This window comes from Filicampus tigris, chromosome 8, assembly GCF_054856515.1.
Source record: "Filicampus tigris isolate MCC_2025a chromosome 8, RoL_Ftig_1.0, whole genome shotgun sequence".
Classification (NCBI taxonomy): domain Eukaryota; kingdom Metazoa; phylum Chordata; class Actinopteri; order Syngnathiformes; family Syngnathidae; genus Filicampus; species Filicampus tigris.
The window spans coordinates 18,396,065-18,414,855 of NC_141224.1; the positions used below are offsets into that span (position 1 = coordinate 18,396,065).

General features: G+C 40.4%; 2 protein-coding genes across 8 annotated transcripts; both read right to left on the reverse strand.

Annotated features, from left to right (window-relative positions):
• Positions 1 to 8,446, reverse strand: tcaim (T cell activation inhibitor, mitochondrial). Of its 6 annotated transcripts, none has more exons than XM_086039150.1 (12): positions 8,108 to 8,446; positions 7,440 to 7,501; positions 6,366 to 6,467; positions 5,845 to 5,977; positions 4,971 to 5,121; positions 4,630 to 4,885; positions 3,330 to 3,452; positions 2,791 to 2,888; positions 1,878 to 1,969; positions 1,566 to 1,798; positions 1,344 to 1,475; positions 1 to 1,263 (listed from the first exon to the last, which is right to left on the reverse strand). In XM_086039150.1, exons 3-12 carry the CDS (start codon positions 6,398 to 6,400, stop codon positions 1,038 to 1,040), a joined length of 1,479 nt encoding a protein of 492 aa, XP_085895276.1. In that variant the 5' UTR covers positions 6,401 to 6,467; positions 7,440 to 7,501; positions 8,108 to 8,446; the 3' UTR covers positions 1 to 1,037. The 6 variants fall into 6 exon arrangements, with proteins under 6 accessions (XP_085895276.1, XP_085895275.1, XP_085895272.1 ...); XM_086039149.1 differs by having other exon boundaries at positions 8,023 to 8,446; XM_086039146.1 differs by lacking the exon at positions 7,440 to 7,501 and having other exon boundaries at positions 8,142 to 8,446.
• A 1,253-nt stretch (positions 8,447 to 9,699) lies between these two features.
• gpd1l (glycerol-3-phosphate dehydrogenase 1 like) lies at positions 9,700 to 18,516 on the reverse strand. Of its 2 annotated transcripts, XR_015087811.1 has the most exons (9): positions 17,857 to 18,516; positions 17,287 to 17,464; positions 16,862 to 17,002; positions 14,069 to 14,207; positions 13,111 to 13,223; positions 11,752 to 11,988; positions 11,559 to 11,665; positions 10,919 to 11,100; positions 9,700 to 10,554 (listed from the first exon to the last, which is right to left on the reverse strand). XR_015087811.1 is itself a non-coding variant. In XM_086037647.1 (8 exons), exons 1-8 carry the CDS (start codon positions 17,898 to 17,900, stop codon positions 11,004 to 11,006), a joined length of 1,056 nt encoding a protein of 351 aa, XP_085893773.1. In that variant the 5' UTR covers positions 17,901 to 18,516; the 3' UTR covers positions 9,700 to 11,003. The 2 variants fall into 2 exon arrangements, 1 of the variants encoding a protein (XP_085893773.1); XM_086037647.1 differs by having other exon boundaries at positions 9,700 to 11,100.
• Positions 18,517 to 18,791: the final 275 nt, after the last annotated feature.

Below are 18,791 nucleotides of genomic sequence, written 5' to 3' on the forward strand. Positions count from 1 at the left end.
ACACGTTGAAAATGGCAACTTTATTTTGTTTGAAAACAAAATTCCACAAGAATAAGTGTACAATACAGGGAACAATTCACTGCCACGTGTGTCCAAATAACTGTGTCAAAGGACTGAGCCACGCGTACGTGAGCAAAAATAGAACTGACCTAACTGTTAGGTTGAATTTACATGAACTTGACTGATCCAACCTGAACATAACCATTATTAGATTAGTGGCCGAGTCATTATGTTTCCCAAATACTCTAGTCACGTAATGGCCAAACTTTCCTTCTTTATAGTTTAAACCCTGACATGGATCCTCTATTTGGTCATCTTCAGCAAAGAATAAAGTGCTTATTCTTAAATGATTAATCATTTATTAAATATTAGTTACTTAAAGCGGAAGTCAACCCAAACATATTTTTTTCAGAATATGTTCCCAGCAGGCCCACTAGTTGAAACATGGCATTCTCATTAATTAAGCGTTTGTGGATTATAAATTTTGCAGCAAAATGCACCCGTTTTTAGCCATCTCTGGGGGGCGGCCATTTTGTCTTCTGTCGACTGAAAATGACATCACAACTGCTCACAACGACCAATCACGACTGACCTGTTTTCTGAATCCGAGCCGTGATTGGTCGTTGTGAGCAGTTGTGATGTCATTTTCAGTCGACAGAAGACAAAATGGCCGCCGCCAGAGATGACGAAAAACGGGTGGATTAACACTTATTCCACAAACGCAATATTTATCAGAATACCCCTAGTGGGCTTAAATAGAACATCCATCCATTATCGATACCGCTTATCCTCACAAGGGGCACGCTGGCGTGCTGGAGCCTCTCCCAGCTGTCTTCGGGCACATATTCTTGAAAATGTTTGCGTTATCTTCCACTTTATGATTCATCATTCAAGTCATTGTGAACTGATTGACCATTTAATACTAACATCACTGTTTCTCCAACAGATGTAGGCTGACATTAATAAACTGCTAGAAAATATTTGTTACAAACTGAACTGCAAACGGTACCTTGTGGACTGACTGAACCTCCTCAGATTCAACCTTTCCAGTCCCAGGGGATACAAAGGTCTCCGTCCTGCATGACCGAGTAGAAGTGCGAAACACAAATATGGAGGCCCAGCATGAGGGGCCAACGCTGCTCCAACAACCTTTTACAGCAAAGAATCATCTGGCTGGAGGTGACACTGGGCTCCTTGGAAAGACCCCGAAGAGAAAGACTCTGGAGGCACATCTCCATCACAGCCTCCTCTTCCGCCTGCAGCCTGCACGTCCGCAAAGAAGTTGGCCGTTAGCCCACCCGAGCAACCAAAATGAGTTCTGCTCTATTTCTTGTAGGACTCACAATTTTTTACGTTGAGTGCGTTGTCTGGCATTGGGTGCGTTATTCTGCAGGAAGGACTGCAGCTTGTGCGGGTCACAGTTGGTCGGTATGATGAAGTGCCCCATCTCATGAAGGTTGGGACTAGAGCGGCCCCTGATGGAAAAAAAAAAAAGCAAAGAAAAATCATGTCTCCTTCATCAAGAAGGTCCAAGCCAGAGTCAAGAGAAAAATGAGAGCGTGTACTTCTCCAGTATCATGTTGAGCCCCTCGAGGCTTCTTGGGTGTAGACAAAGCCTCTGCGATATCAGGTTATTATGGAAGGTGTTAAGGGTGGCGTAGAGCTCTGTGATGGGCTCCACCGGTCCCAGCCTCTCCGCGTGAACGACCCGAATCCCACCCAGGAGGAGACTGATCCTCTCCTTGAGCCACTCCGTTTGCTGCTGCAGGGCGCGGAAGGCGGGAAGCTGCTCAAACATCTGAGAGGCACACAGCCGAGCAGGTGAGCACAGAGGGCGGGACCCGAACGTGCCTCAAAAGGTGATGGAAGCGCATTACTTTGGTCCACTGGTGGTGAACATCCGTAGTTCCCAGCATGACATGGCCAGAGGCGTTCATCCCCGATTGGTCAGCAAACACAACAGTGTGACCTGGACGGTAAAAGGAGATGAACTTAGATGAGGTCATTCAGCGCTAAATGTTTGTTTTGGGATGGTAGCATTACAAAGACATCACATACAAGTACAGCTTCCCTGGGAAAAAAAAACCAAAACAAAACAACAAGTAATTGAATGCCCCCCTGAAAAAGGTTTGCAATGGCCTGTAGATGCCACAAGTTAGCAGCAAAACTTTATTTGTTTATTTTAAATCAATGAGGCTTTGAGCCTAAATGAAACACCTCCACTCATTTCAACACAGTTTCATGGCACCAAGATGGCACAAGGTGGCGCCAAAGCAATATTTTTGTACATGGTTTTAGCCTAAGTAGAAAATAAGTGATTTTTTCCAGCAAATAATGGAGGGTAGGTCCCAAGGAAGGCCACAAATTGCAAATTTGCGAGGGCACACTTTTTAGACAGAATGGAGTGCACTACTTGCATGTAACCAGCACAAGTGGTTTACAGCCTGAGGAACAACGTTCAAGGAAGTTTCATCCACACAAATGGATAAAAAAAAGTAGAATAAGCATGTAGATCCTGAAAACAATACATTGTTGAAGCAACTTTTGCTTTGCACTTAATCCTTTTAGGTCTGTCGGCATGGCCCACCTTGACTTAGCAAAATGTTCAATGTTAGTGTAGTGTGACATTCATAAATATGAAAGGGCATACTAATGCACCGTCTAACATTTCAGAAAAGCATATCTTAGGAAGTGATGACACGAATTTCAACCCGTGCTATAATGGCCGTTGGCCCACAGACAGATTCATATCACATGAAATAATCTGATCATGGCCCCAATTATATTTACCCTGCAGGTCGAGCATGGCCTCTGGATTCTGCACAGCCAGCCGATTCAGACTCTGAAGCTGAGAGCACCTGTGGGCCACTCCCCAACTGCGCTGCCACCTGCACATTGGACCTCATGTTATTTGACAAACTTGCTGTGGGCTGATGCACACTCACCCAGTCTTAAAATGAATTGAAATGCCCATCTGCTCCAGCATCCCCAAAACACTACAATTCTTCTTGTTACAAGTTTTTCATTAAAAAAAAAAAAAAAAGTTTATTTTAACCAAAACCTGGTTAGTCTTTAAGCAATATCATTATAATATTGATAACCGTGATCATTCTGGTCATCATAATCATGATAGATGACATTTTCATACCGTTTAATCTCTAAAAGTAAATGTAACATAAAATCAACACAAATGAAAAAACTAGTAAGGCCAAATTCTTGTATTTATTTACAAACCCCAATTCCAATGAAGCTGTGACATTGTGTAAATATATTCAAATGAATACACTGCATAGACAAGTTATTTATACGGAAGCAGTAGATGAGTGTACCTGATGTCAGCCAGATGAAATTTGTGGCAGAGTTCTTTCTTCAACCGTTTGAGTTCTTCTCTCCGAGGAAGACTATCACTGTGCTTCTTTGTCGCCTCTGACTCATTGTTTTGAAGCCACGTGCTGTCAAGAAAAAAGGAAAGATAAACTTACTCAACGTTCATTTAGATTGAAGTTTATGTTAAAATGCTGAATGCCAACAGTCATCGACAGCAAGTGAAAAGTTTTGGTTACTCCTCAGTGTCTGTATGTTTTTGGAGGACTAAAACTGCCAAAATCGAAAATAAATAAAAGTGAAAATAAAAACAAAAAAATATATAATTAAAAAAAAAAGATAAACTATATATAAATTGATATTTAATTGTATATATATATATATATATATATCATCTTTTTTTTTAATTTCCACATTTATTTTGCTAGTTATTTTCAATTTTTAAATCTTTTTTTAAATATGAACTTTAATTTTTTTTTGTATTATATATTTTGTTGTTGTTATTATTATTTCCATATATATACATATATACACACACATATATATTTAATTCATTTTTTCAATTATATTTTTATATTCACTTTTATTAATTTATTTTTGATTTTGGCTGTTTTGGTCCTGAAATGCAGGAGGAAATGTTATTCAAATGAGGAGGCGGATTTAAGTGCGTCTTGGGATAGGGATGAAAATTAAAACTTATTTTTATTTGATCCGATTCATTGACTAATCAACAGAATAATTGATTATTAACATAATCGTTAGTTGCAGCCCTACAAACACAAATCAGGATCCCAACTTTTGAGAGCTTTTCAAATGTCTAACCTATGCTACCGTCGCATTTACGATGAGAAGAAACAAACAAACAAAAAAAAATAGGACAGACGTCCTGCCACAAATTCTTCAGACCGGTGCCTTTTACTTGAAAAACCTCCTCAAATGTTGAAGAGAACCATGCTGAAGAAACCAAGGCTTATAAAACCATGACTGACAAACTGTATCAAGTTGTCGATCCCCGTAGTAGCCCCTCCTATTCCTCATCTCAAGTTTACACGATTCCAAAAGGTAAGGTTTTATTGTTACAGTACTGTATTTATTAGTAAATGTTTTAGTATTAAGGACCATACACTATTGAAACAGTGTAGCCTGGCCATAGCTTGAAAGTGGCAGATTTCCAAATTATAGGCGGAGACTCTCAGAGTAAGGGCGGGCATAATGTTAATCAGCCACTTGTCTAGAGACTCAACTATGTGTGTACAAGCAGATAAATGAATCTCCATCGTGAAGTGCGAGCGCAGCGTGACTAACTTGAGCGTCGGCTCAACTCTTGTGGCCTGCCGCAGCTCCTCCTCAGGGTCTCTGAAGCCGGTGAAGGTATAGTAGCTCTTATCCCACTTGATGGGTCTGTAGAAAGGAATGGCGGCTTCAGCTGGACTTTGGGAAGATTTAGCAACTGCTTTCAGTTCCTTCATGTGCTCCATGGGCAGACTGCAGGACTTTAACACATTCGTCACTGTGCTCAGGACATCGTTGGTATGCAAGACAAAGCTCACTGAACGGAAACCTTGAACCAAGTAAGAATGTTTAAAGCTTCTACAGAAACACAACAGATGCATATTGTGGTTAATATTGCTGTACAAAATCTGTACCTGAGGGAAGGAGATCTTGCTGCACGTCGCTGCTGTCTTTTGTGTCTCGCACATAAAAGGTGAGCTTCATCGGCTGAACTGAACGCGTGCCAGGTTTCAGGAGATTTTCCAAATAGCCATTTAACCTCTTTAAGGAATTTTCATTCACTTCCTGCAAATCAAATCAAACCCGTAAACACCTCGTCCAAATGTGATGCGACGAGCCTCCGGCAGCGTGATGATACCCACAATCGTTGGACAAATCCTTTGGTACAGCAGTATTTCGAGGAAGGAATTTCTACCAAGTCTGTCATTACAACTTTTACTAAAATGCAAATCAGCGGAGCGCCATGACGTTCCTGATTCTTTGGTTCCACTCCTGTCTCGTTGGTGTGTGAGGGGACTGACACTGTCAGACAGGGATTTATATTTACCATCGTGTTTGTTCTTGTGGTGGTAGCTTGCTGTGGTGTACAACTGCACTGCATCATAATGAGTGCTTTCGCAAAAATAGCAGAAACACACGTAGTGAAACACACCAGAGGGGGCAGATGGAATCACTCCAACATGGCCCCATGTAGGTACGCCTATAAAAAGCCCAGTCGTGATGAAGCGCAGAGAAGTTAGATAACAAGAAAGTAGCTGTTTTTCGATTATTCTCAAAAGAAATATGTATAACATTGCTTTTTTTCCCGCTCAATAAAAGTTAATTTTGTGCTTTCGTTACAATTTTGACATTGCGTCGTGGGGTGCTTCCACCAATGGGGGTCATTTCAATAAAAAGTTTGAGAACCACTTCATTCAATTATCAAGATCCACAGGCACACACACCTATAAAGCAAACCAATATGGATAAGGAAACGATAAATTGTGGCTGTATGAATGGCGGACTTACCCGTTCTCTGGGATATTGACCAAAGAAGTCAGGATGGACGGCAAAGTAAAATGGTCTGAGAGCATTGACAGCGTCTGCTCCAGACAGAGCTCTCTGCAGGAATAAATGTGTGGCGACATGTTTTCTTTCCAGCCTACAGAAAAATACACATGTACGTTTTCAACAAATAGCATAGAAATACTGATAACGCACTACAAATACTGCACATCAAATGGCTTTGTTTACTCTTGAACATGTTCCACCTTTTTCCTTATGGCTTTCCATTCAAGTACAATTTAGACACGTAGTACAGTATTCTACACTAATAATATGTCAATATCTCACTACTCTCTGTCATTTGCTATCGAACACTGAGCCCAAGCACTAATTTTAGCTGGAAGAGATTCTATCTTAACGCACATAAATGAAACACAAGAACAGTGATCATGAATTGTTATTGTGCACTTTAAAATGAGCTCCTGTATATCAGGTCAAATTAAGACAAGTTCTAGAGCTGAATAGTCTAACACACTCAAAGTTACCTTATGGTGGTGCGGAGGAGGCAATGGACAGACATAGTTGATGCTGTGCGTTGGACAGATTAACTTTAGTTTATGATCCCAGCAACCGCTCCATCAGCAGTCCTGCCGTCACAAGTGACAGTACAGTGGATATTGAAAGTCTACACAGCCCTTTTCAAACTCCAGTTCTACATATATTTTTTTTAAAATGAGAGCAAGATAAATAAGTTTAAAAAATGTCCCACTATTAATGTGGACAATAAACCCATACGACTAGATTGAAGAAAAAAAAAAATTCTTGAGGAAAAGTAAAAATAAACTGGAATAATGTGCTTGCACAAGTGTGCTCAACCAGGGATGTGCATCTGTTCAGAAGTAACCAATCACAAACGAACTCATGTTAAATGAGAGTATAACTATTCTAATAGTCCATCACAACTTCCAGCATAAGCCATGGTGCCCAGAGAGCTTCCAAAGCTTCAGAGGCATCTTATTGCACAAAGGTATCAGAAAGGAGAAGTGCAAGAATTGCGGAACACAGTGAAGACAGTCATGATCAAGTGGAGAAAATATAACACAACAATGACATTACCAAGACGTGGACATCGCTCAAAATTTGATGAAAAGATGAGTGTAAAACAGGTCACGAAAAATGCTGTCAGCAACACTGAGCTGCAGGAATTTCTGGCACGTAATGGCTGTTTAGTACATGTGAAAACAATCTCTCATCTTAAAAAGATAAACATCCAAACAGTTGGAAAAGTGTTGTATGGACCATGAGCTGGATGTATAAGATATCCACTGAATGCTCAATTAAACGGCTTTCCTTAGAGTGCATTTTGGACGGTAAGCAGCAGAATGATTCTTTGTCTCACTCAAAATGCGAGAGCCACTCATTTAACACAATACAAAACTAGGTGCCAGAGGGAGAACTGGGGGTCAAACCTGCTGTCTTTCAGACTAAAGTCGGCCACCTTACCACAACAAAAGTATTCTTAGTTTCAAATGGCACACACCGAATATTTAGTCACTTCATATTAACATTCATATCATATAATTAAACATCCATCCATTATTTATACCGCTTAACCTTACAAGGGTCGCGGGGAGTGCTGGAACCTATCCCAGCAGTCTTCGGGCAGTCGGCGGGGGACACCCTAAATTGGTTGACAGTCAATCGCAGGGCATGTAGAGACGAACAAACATTCGCACTCACAATCACATCTAGGGGCAATTTAGAGTGTCCAATTAAACTACCAAGCATGTTTTTGGAATGTGGGAGGAAACCGGAGTACCCGGAGAAAACCCACACGGGCACGGGGAGAACATGCAAACTCCACACAGGGAGGTCGGGGCCGGGATCGAACCCACCACCCCTGAACTGTGAGCACCGTGCCCCATAATTAAACATGCGTAACAAATTATGTCATGCATTTACGATCGAGGTCGGATAACATAAACTAGGTTTGACAAGGATGTTATTTTCTTAAACATTCATTCTCACAATAAAAGGCAAATAATACATGAGAAATATTGCGCCAGTCAAAACAACTACATTATGTAATAGGAGCGACTAGCTGTCATTCCTGTTTGCTGCGTTAAAAATTAAATGCATATGGCTCCTATGAGCTACAATAACATGACTAGCAGTGAGAGCATGACAACATTTCACCCTTACTGCTGTTCCTGTATAAGACACACGTTTAATGGGTGGTATTAAACTTGCAAGTGAAAGACGTGAGGAGGTAAGTACTGTACTGTACTGTGGTTACTCCAGCTGACAGGAGTTTGCCTTGCCTGGTGCCACTGTTAGCTGCCTGCAGTTATGTCTTCGGTCGTCCCGGTTTCTTCGTTGGCCAAATATTCGCTCTTTATTGCCTCCAGCCGGACGGGAGGAGCCTTCAGTGATGGCCCCCTTTACAGTACTGTACGTTTTTGTAGTCACCAGGTGAAAAGCATAGACATCGCAATTTTATTGTTACCATTATTATTATTATTATTATCAAATTTTATACAATTGTAATTCGCTTAAATTAGTTTTATATCTGCCTGCTCGTCAAAGCACATAAAATAAGGATCATTGTGGTGGTTCTCAAACCTCTTATCATACCAATATTACGTAAATATTTTTTTCAGCCCAGTACCTGCTAACCAACGCAAAGCATTATTAGGTTGGAAAGAGAGAGAGAGAGAGAGAGAGAGAGAGAGAGAGAGAGAGAGAGAGAGAGAGAGAGAGAGAGAGAGAGAGAGAGAGAGAGAGAGAGAGAGAGAGAGAGAGAGAGAGAGAAAGAGAGAGAAAGAGAGAGAAAGAGAGAGAAAGAGAGAGAAAGAGAGAGAAAGAGAGAACAGAATATTGTGTCCTCGGTGTCTGATTTATTCAACTTTGGAACTCCATATATAGTCGGATCTCGAGGACTATTTGGAAGTTAAAAGGTATAATTAAAAGAAAGAAAGAATTAAGTTATAAATAAAGATTTGTACACGTAAAAAATAACTATCTGCAAAAATATATATGTTTCGAAAAATATTTAAAAATTAAAAAGAAGACTGACAGCTGTAAACACTGAATATTGCATTGTTGCACTGAACTGAGTCTTTTCGCATTTAGTAAGACATTTTAGTGAGACACTTGGGCTTCTCTGAGGGTATTTTCATTGTTGGTGACAGGGAGGCAACTGCTGTGATTTTTTTGGTTTTTTTTGCATTTGTACTTTTTGAATATACTTTAAAATCTCAAGAACCCCCAGGGATACTCGCACCTCAATTTGGGAACCACTGTTGTTGTACATGGAAAAACATACACTTGAAGTGGAACATTTCCTCGCCATATTAGTATTGTACTGCATAGAAAATGGATGGCATGGTTTCCCTCAGAGGGCCAATATGGCTATAAATATCCTCACCATATTGTTACATATACACTATGCCTCGCCATTTTATTACTGTATACAAGAGTTTTAAACAACTGGAAACGTAATTGAGAAGTCAAGGAAAATGAAAATATCATGAATACTATGATATTTATGTTAAGGGATTTAGTAAAGAAAACATGCTTTTAATATTTTTAACAAGTGAAGAAAAACATATAGTACAGATTTTCTGCCAAAACGAAAAACACTCAAATCCATTAAGGAAGAACCACAAAGTTGACAGACTATTTGCTTCATGGGCCATATAAAAAGATGTGGCAGGCCAAATCTGGCCCCCGGGCCCTAACTTTGAAATATAGGCTGTTAAGGAATCTGTTGATGACCACCACACCACACATTAAAACGTACGCCTATTTTTTATTCAAATCAAATTGTTGTAAAAAAGAATGTCATTAGCTCCCAAGACTGACAAAAATAGACACGTGTTACATTTGTACATTTTATTCTGCAGCATACAGTTCAAACATGTCCAGAGAAACTACTGAAACACACACAAAATATGCGTAAGAACATTTCTGTAATAAAGGCAAAAGTTGAATCAATGACAGGCGCTACATGACTGTAGTAGTGCTATAGCTCGGATAAAAATCAGTGGACAGCCAGTTCCCGAAAATTCTTCAATGGGATGCAATCAGGACTATGTCGAGTAATAATCAGCATACAGTATATTATCGTCAATGATTATATTATACTGTATTGTTTTCTCTGTTAAGATGATAGGCAACAGTGAAACACTGATTTCCTGAGTAGCAGTAAAGGCATATAAATATAATAATCCAAGTGAGATAAAAATCATACAAAAACATCTCCTTACAAATCAAAAATGGCCTCTTTGTTGTTATTGAGTCCAGGGCATACTGTAACAAAATAGATCCAGAAGACAGCTATGCACCAACCGTGTGGCAGTGGAATAACAGCTGGTGTTTTAGTGGTCTTGAGCATACGTGCATTAGCAGCACTGGTAGGCCTACTAAATCTACAATTCAGTCAAACAAGTTTTAAATAAAAACTTGGGAGTGTAGATTATTGTGAAAGCTCAACTTCTGACAAAACAAGCTTTGAAATGTTTCATTTTTAGGTGATGTACCAAAAACTGCATGTTTTATAGCTTTCATCCGGACCTGAGTATTTGGGAATTGTTCTTTGGTGATATGTGATAACTGACAATTTGTCCTGGGAAAAAAAAAAAAAAATCCCCAGCAAAACGTCAAGGTCCGAGCAAGACGTGGCTTTGTCCGGTGAAATCGATGCTCACACACAATAAACCTCACTATGGCAGACTGAAAAACAAAGATGTTTATATATTTATGTTTTTTTCATCCCAATATCCCTCGTAAGAATGCACAAAATGATTCTGCAATAAAATGCGTAGAAAATATTTGTTATGAAAAGAAGTAAATATGTCTTACAAAAACTAAAAGCAATCCATATACAGTACGTAGGTGTAATTTTATCTGTTATTGAAGTATCATATGTAGTCATCCTATTCTTTCCCACTGTCTTTAATTATTTCATGTGTACACATCGCTGCATCAAAAAAAAAAAATCCTTCATTGTTAGTGTGAGATCGCTTGACCAGTACACTGGAATATACACAACGGCCATCGACAGAGTGCACATTTTGACCATACTGTCATTACTTGCCTTGGAGCATAACAAAGGACAGTGGTGTCATCATGCTCAAGAAAGAAATGATTAGCATGAAAAATTGCTGACATCCATGCAGCTATCACATGTGCTCTGGATGGCTCTGCAGACAAGAGATCATCTCCTGGACTGGTTTCCCCTCAAAACAAATTTGATAGACCGCTGAGAAAAGAGGAAACCTGGAGAGAAGACAATGAAGTTACACTGGGCATCCGAGGGGAAAGGAAAAACAGCAACGGTGGAGCCATTGTATTTAGCGATTTGGATGGATGGATATAACACTTTGATGCTTAAAAAAGAAAAATCATTATAGTAAGTATGCCCAGTCATAAAAGCTATGACTGATGTGGTCCTGAGCCAAAATTTCAAAGCGCCACAAAAAAATCATTGATCAACACATTTTACAACTTTAAAAAAAAAAAAATGATCAGAGATGCAGGTATACTTTTCTAGACATTTTTTCCCCCTGATTCCGAATCTGCCTCCATTTTTTCTCTAGCATATCAGGTTGTCATAATAATAATAATAAAAGTGATTATAGTAAGAACCTTCCTCGATACTAGTAATTAACTGATCAAATTTGCAAGGGACGCTTCAATACAGACGGTGGATAGAGGAAAAAAAACTGCACACTAACTTGTCCAGCAGGCCCTTCTGCTTGAGTATGTGGTAAACCTCAGCTGAGGTAGCGGGACCCTGAAGCTTCTGACCATTCAGCATCTCGTTCTCCAGTTCCTCAATTGTCTTGGGAGGTGCGGAGACACAGATTAAAGTCGTCCTTTATTGTTCTCATTTCAAACATCCACCAGATTTGTGTTGTGTTACTGTACCTTCCCTGTCGTGGCAAAGGCCTCTGCCACCCGTCGGTTTCGGCCGCCGTAGCAGGTCGTGATGAGGTCAGCTACACCGCAGCTTTCGAGGAAGGTTGCTGTGGAAACGGTGTCATCCTTAGAGAAGAGTTTGGCGAAAGCGATCATTTCCATCAGGCCCAGACGAATCACAGCCGCCTTTGTGTTGTCACCACAACGCAGCCCGTCGCAGAAGCCTGCACCCACTGCCACAATGTTCTGACAAGACAAGAGGACAAAAGAATTATCGGATTAGTTTTCAGTGCGGTGGACCCAGTTATTCGCGGGGGACAGGGGCCAGGACGGCCCACGAATAGCAAACATCCGCGTATAATAGACGGCCATTGAAATACATTGGAGAGAAGCGGTGGGAGGGGGTTGCTGGGGGCTCGGGATTGTAACCAGCCTGTGATGTCTTTTTTTCTGAATCCACTTGTGTTTGTTCCCCACCAATTACACTTGGAAATCAATAATGAGTTTTAACTGTAACACTTGATTCTTTGATATTTGGGTTCCCTTTACTTTGTATGTTTTGAGTAGTGTATAAGCAGAGTTGGGCATCGCCTAACCACCACCGAGTTCCCGTCTGCATATTTAATCGACACACGTGGTCCCAGTCGGTCCGAGTTAGCCAAACGGCGTCGAGAACGGACTTAACCTGTACCACGTCACATTCAGGTGCCGCAGTCCTGACACGCGGCAGAGTAAGGAAAAAAATAAAACAGCGTTGTGTACCTTGGGGTCCCACAGACGCAATGACATGTGCCCCATGTTTTTATTTCGCCACACTGCTCGTGTGTGTCTGTTGTTTTTGATTGACATTTTTTCTTTGTTTGGCGGCGTGTCTGCTCGTGCGGCGCCTGCGCGCGACGTGAAGATTACGTTCTCGACGCCGATTGGCTGTCGCCGATGAGAGATTGACCGGGACCACGTGGGTCGATTAAATATGCAGGACAGAACGCGGTGGCGGTTAGACGACGCCCAGCTCTGTGTATAAGATGAATTTTCCCAGGTTATGTATACGCTGGTTTCTGCTGAAAAGTATGTATGATGCTTCATAAGCTCATCTTCCAGCGTAAATTATTATTCTCTTTTTTAATGGAGGGGGGATGCAACGTGTTGCCCAGTGTCAGATTGGATAGGGTCCAGCAAAAGATAATGGATGGACAGAGAGTGGGAACCACTAAGGCTGCTGTCACATTTCTCATCCCCCAAACAAACACAAAACCATTAGTCAGCTGATGTGAACGCTGCAAAAACGCGGTGGTACAGTCATGGTGCAGTTGATCTAAGTCATTACTTAAAGCTGTGAGTGAGAACTTGTATTATAATTGTGTGTACCTTCAAAGCTCCACACAACTCCACAGTATCCGCATCATCCACCACAGTGATCCGGAAGTTGGGAGTCTGCAGGAGCTCTTTGAATAGTAGGCCATTCTCCAGAATTTTACTGCCTGCATATGCAGGCAACAGAAACACACAATGACATCAACTGGCTAGAAAAGTATGCACATGGCATGTTATCCAAATTAACAATGAAATGAGCTTTTTAAATATTACAACAAAGATGAGGTATTTCAAACAAGTGTCTTCTATCTTTTCAATCGTGGATTTCCTGAGTTAAAGATCAGCCTTAAACATCAACACATCAAAGTTACAGCACGTTCCGGTTAATAGTCTGAATGGTATGATTCTATATTTGTGAGAAGAAATTGTCCAAACCATGATTTAACACATAGGTCTTTGCATTTTACGTGTGTTTCCCTTCATGATATTAAGTTTATAAATGACAATTAGCATTGCATTGAGATATTGTCAGGTGTGCCGTGGGAAATTATCTAATTTGTGTGCCTGTGCGGTCTAGCGCCTGGTACTCTTCCATACCAGTAGGTGGCAGCAGCAGCAGCAGGTAGCTAATTGTCTTTGTTTAGAGACAAGCGGATTAGTGACGCATGTTTATCCAAACAGGCCCACGTTTCGCACTGAGTAAGCATCAACATGAAATATTACAAAATACTTTTTTCTTTGTTTATTTAATTCCTATTCAAGACGTTATAATATCACGTCATTCTTCAATGTTAAGAAATGCTTATTTAAACAATATGACACTTATATTGTTAAAATGAGATTTTTTTTTTTCACAATTTCAGCTGGTGTTGTGCTGCGGGATTTTTTCAATGAAATAAATGTGCCTTGACTCCAAAAATTTGAAAAACACGGTTCTCGTGAATAACAACCGAATGTAATCAGTATATAATGCTTTTTCATTCACAATAATAATCACAATTGTTCTGCTTACCAATGGTGGTTTCACAGAACTTCTCAGCTGCCACTTCATTGGCGATGTTAGCACCCATGAGAACACTGACATCAATGCCCATCTTCTCTCTTATAATGTCAGAGATCAGCTTGAGACCCTCAGGACCTTCATCTATCCCCTGAAAGAAAAGCATATGGAAGGGACAAGTGTCTCATTTCTCATAAAACATGCTTTCAAATGTTACCATAAAAAGCATATTGGACAAATTGAGCGACGTAATGCAATTATTCTTGTTGACAGGGATTTCAAAAAGTTGTTGTGCAAAGCATAAGTACTATGCGAGCCAACAGCTGTGTCCTAGTGTTGCGCAGTCGTGCAGCACCTACTGTAAATAGTGCTGATACTATAAATCTGTCTGTCAAATTAATGAGTCTGTCCACATTTTTTAATCAGCTTTTAAACCTGAATAGCGTGAAGAATTCACTCTCTCTTGCACGCACGCACACACAAACCTTGTTTGGCTAAGTGTTGTCTTGGCTTTCATCTCAGTCTCAGTCAAAATGAAGATAATAGCTCAAAAAAGTTCTTCATCAAAATTTAGGTTGCCTGTCAAGTCGGGGATATTTTTTTTATTTTTGGGGGGGAAAGCCCAATGATTGATGTGTGAGTTGAACACAACTAAATCTGATGAAGGGCATTTCATAACCTTTAGTAGATATGGACTGAGAAGCTACTATGCAGTTAGGTTTCTTCTTCTTTTCAGTTGGTCGCACCAGCACAGGATTTGGTCGCACCCTTTTTTTGCGGCGGTAAAGTATGACCATATTTGCTGATGTATAGTCGTCTCATTTGGCATGCCGTATTTTTTATTTATTTTTAAGATTGGCAGCGACTCAAGACATATTTGAAAAATGTTTCGCTGTATGTAACAAGCAGCGGCTGACAAAACATGGCAATTATTTTATATCACCATGAAAGCAGACAAAAAAAGGTAACTATAAAATCTTAAAACAACAGTAAAAACTGTGAAATGACAGATGACAGCTCAACGGCTTCAAATTTGCTTTTTATAACATTAAAATAAACATACATTTTGAATAACTTTAAAGACTTTTTACATGAAACATTTTTTTTTACACACTACTGATATTTTCATTTATATCCCGGAAAAAGTCTTAAAGTGGAAATCAACGCAAACATATTTTTTTCAATAATATGTTCTATGCAATTCCACTAGTTGAAACAAGGCATTCTGATTAATATTGCGTTTGTGGAATAAGTGTTAATCCACTCGTTTTTAGCCATCTCTGGGGGTGGCCATTTTGTCTTCTGTCGACTGAAAATGACATCACAACTGCTCTCAATGACCAATCACGGCTCAGATTCAGAAAACAGGTCAGCCCTGATTGGTCGTTGTGAACAGTTGTGATGTCATTTTCAGTCGACAGAAGACAAAATGGGCGCCCCCAGAGATGGCTAAAAATGAGTGCATTTTGCTGCTTAACTTATATTCCACAAACGCAATATTCATCAGAATGCCCTGTTTCAACTAGTGGGCCTGCTGGGAACATATTCTTGAAAAAAATTTGTTTGGGTTGATTTCCGCTTTAAAGAACCAAAAGATTTGTTGTTTATTATTTAAGCCTTTGGGGCATATAAAATCTCATTGAATATTTAACGTTTGACATCCCAACCACTAGACCAGGTGTCACCAAGTCCGGTCCTCAAGGGCACCTATCCTGCATGTTTTCCATCACTCCCCGCTACAAAATACCTGATTGAAATGATCAGCTCATCAGTAAGCAGATATCGATACAGATCATTTGAAACAGGTGTGTTGCAGCAGGGAGAGATAGAAAACATGCAGGGCAGGTGCCCTTGAGGACCGGACTTAGAGACCCCTGCACTAGACGGATGGAAGCCTAGTGGTTTGATCAGGTATTGTAGACATTGATCAGGTACTGATTTTACCCCAATCATTCTTCTTATGTCAGCTTTTGTAGATAGGTAGAAAAGTCCACATTATTTAGATATTTGTAGCTATTCACATTTACTGCATTGAGGGATTTTTTTTTTGTTTGAGTTTGAAATGTCCGTCTATATTTGCATGCTCCTCGTATCTCACCGAACGCTGGAGATGTCAAGTTCCCATTACGACCCTATCCGTTTGAACTACAAAGGTTGCGTGTATTATGATAATACAAATATTCAACCACAAGCATCTGCTTGTTACATGACACGAATGATCCAGCCCGCAACACACCCAGTACATCCGTTTCAATGTTGCATCTTCAATGTAATTCCCCGCCTACCTCCCAAGTACCGGTAGGAGTATTAAGACATACGCTCGCACTAGTGCGAGCAGCTGACATTTTTACCAGAAAACACTGAAAAGTTTGGCGCATTTGCTTGCATAATTGTCACAGTGTCAAGCCCTGAGCCAGTTTTTCAGAACGTTGAGTCACAGTGTACAATCCACAGTATCCCTTGGTCTAGATAGTTGATTTTTCTTTTTTCACTTCTAAACGGATGGGCACCAACTCCTTGCATACTTATAACCTAGCCCTACAAATTGTAACATGGCCAATCAGCCTTGTTCACATCTTGTGTGAGAGTATCAGGATTTGTCCGGCAGTGTATGAAATTAACACTCTGGAATGTGTTGATCTCACACATTTTGCAACACTCCAGTTGTGTGTGTGTGGGTGTGTGTACGTGTGTGTGTGTCAGGGAAGTGTTGTTGACGAGCTGATGTTTGAGCCAAATAGCCACTCTCAGTGGGAGGTCTGAGCTCTGTGTAGTTTGGTATTAAAGAGGAATTATTGCTCTTACCTTTATTAGTGTGATTCCCCGAGCTTTGGTTGGAACACAACCCACCAACTCGTCACATAGTCTCCTGATGAACTGGTGGGGTACCACAAACACCAAAAGGTCTGCTCCCTCGGCAGCATCACGAAGCTGAGGAACGGCCACCTACAAAAACAGAAAAGATACAAATTAAAAGGACTGCTGTGATTTCATTTTCTGATTTGAAGCTGAAGTATCTTGACATGTATAATCAGTGCAAATGCAAGGAGTCCAAGCAAGGAAGGAACCGCACTTTAACCTAGGCATGAATTTGGATTAATTGTTAGGGCAGGAGAAGAGGCACTCTGCAGAGAGATGACATAGTTGAAGATTGAGAGCGACACCGCAAGTGAAATACTGTACACATTGATTTTAAAATGAAAGGACGGTCTAAAAGACAATTGTCTTACCACATTATCCGGCAGTTTGTATCCTGGCAGGTACTTGACATTCTCATGCTCGGTGTTGATAATGTCAGTGAGCTTTCGGCCATTAATATTTTCTTCAAATACCCACATCTTCACTGTTGTTGCAAAATGCTGCAATGAACTGGCATTGTTTCCAATGATCCTAGCGATTGCTGAGCCCCTAGAAACAAAGCAGAAGGCACTTTTACAATTGGTTTAGCAGACTTTATTTTCTGTGATTTGGCTTTTTTTGGTGATGTGGTGGGGGGTATTACAGCACAGCTCTACTAATGTTTTCTTCGTAGAGTCTGTAGAAACAACCATCCGCTAAAAGGTACTTGTGTACTTATTGTACTCGAGCCCCCTTCCTGTCAGTGGTGTAATGACACAGTAATGCAATACAATACCGTCAACCGCCCACTTACTTCTGCTAAAGCCCACGTTAGCAACAAGCAATCTATATTATGGGGAGTCTACGTACATAATTTAAGAAACGTAAAACTTGACCACATTGATTCTAACGGCATGAAACAGTTTCATCATCATCGCTATATCTCGGATCTTATAACTCACCAGTTTCCGGATCCGACAATGCAAACTTTGAGCGGAGACGCCATGGGTGACACGTGTTGTGTTTAGCCACTCTTTTGAGTTTTTTTTTTTAGCGTTAAAGTCTTTATTTAGGATCACCAAACGATCCTTAGGCGGAAAGACGACGACAGTTATCTAGCAGCTACAGCAGGGTGTCGGTTGGAGTCGAGAAGCAAGGCAATGGTCACGTGACCGCCACATCCCGTGCGTTGCTGACTGTTGGTGCTAGCAGGAAGAATGCTAACATTTTAGCTGCTGTACATGAAGCTTCCCACAACCAACACATTTGAAAACATTATAATAATCACGTAGAGTTTATTCATTTAATCTAGTTGAACCAAACAACAATGTCACTCAGTGGGGGGTGGATATGTAAATGACTTGCCGAAAAAGGTTGAAGGGGATCTAACAAAAAAAAACGATGGGTAGTTTGCGTGCCCTGTCAGCTACAGTTTTCAATTAGAAATAAACTACCCCAAGTAAGAGACATTATGCCGGTTTGGCAACGAAATCATTGCGGTTGCATTTGTACAAAGTTTGAACCTGGCCGTAAAACGGACTATCAAAAATATAGCGAGTAAGAAAGGCGACCACTAGTGTATTATTTTTACTGCACGTCCTGTGGTTAAAGTACTGCACACGACAGCGTCTCCAACTGATGACGTCAACATAGGCTCCACAACATTACATAACAATGACAGAAAGACAATAAGATTGGACATTTGACAACTTTCTGTACAAAAACATGCTTAAAATAAGAGTGTTTTTAGATTCAAAACACACTTCTGAATACATCATTTAGATTTTTTCCCCCGATGCAAGTTTCCTCCACCCCCAAGTAAAAACCCAGCCTGCGATGCTGTAATGTTGTGATGAATAATTCATATCCAGTGACTGTAGGGGGGAGTATTCCGGGC

What these genes read in the sequence shown, in the direction of transcription:
- tcaim (XM_086039146.1), bottom strand. Translation starts at nt 6,400, where the DNA reads ATGTCTGTCCATTGCCTCCTCCGCACCACCATAAG. An exon ending in TTCACCACCAGTGGACCAAA is followed by an intron (nt 1,799 to 1,877) that starts GTAATGCGCTTC and finishes TGTGCCTCTCAG; the next exon opens with ATGTTTGAGCAGCTTCCCGC. An exon ending in CGCACTCAACGTAAAAAATT is followed by an intron (nt 1,264 to 1,343) that starts GTGAGTCCTACA and finishes GCGGACGTGCAG; the next exon opens with GCTGCAGGCGGAAGAGGAGG.
- gpd1l (XM_086037647.1), bottom strand. Translation starts at nt 17,900, where the DNA reads ATGGCGTCTCCGCTCAAAGTTTGCATTGTCGGATCCGGAAACTG. An exon ending in GGGGAATCACACTAATAAAG is followed by an intron (nt 14,208 to 16,861) that starts GTAAGAGCAATA and finishes CTTTTCTTTCAG; the next exon opens with GGGATAGATGAAGGTCCTGA. An exon ending in CAGAAGGGCCTGCTGGACAA is followed by an intron (nt 11,101 to 11,558) that starts GTTAGTGTGCAG and finishes TCTTCTCTCCAG; the next exon opens with GTTTCCTCTTTTCTCAGCGG.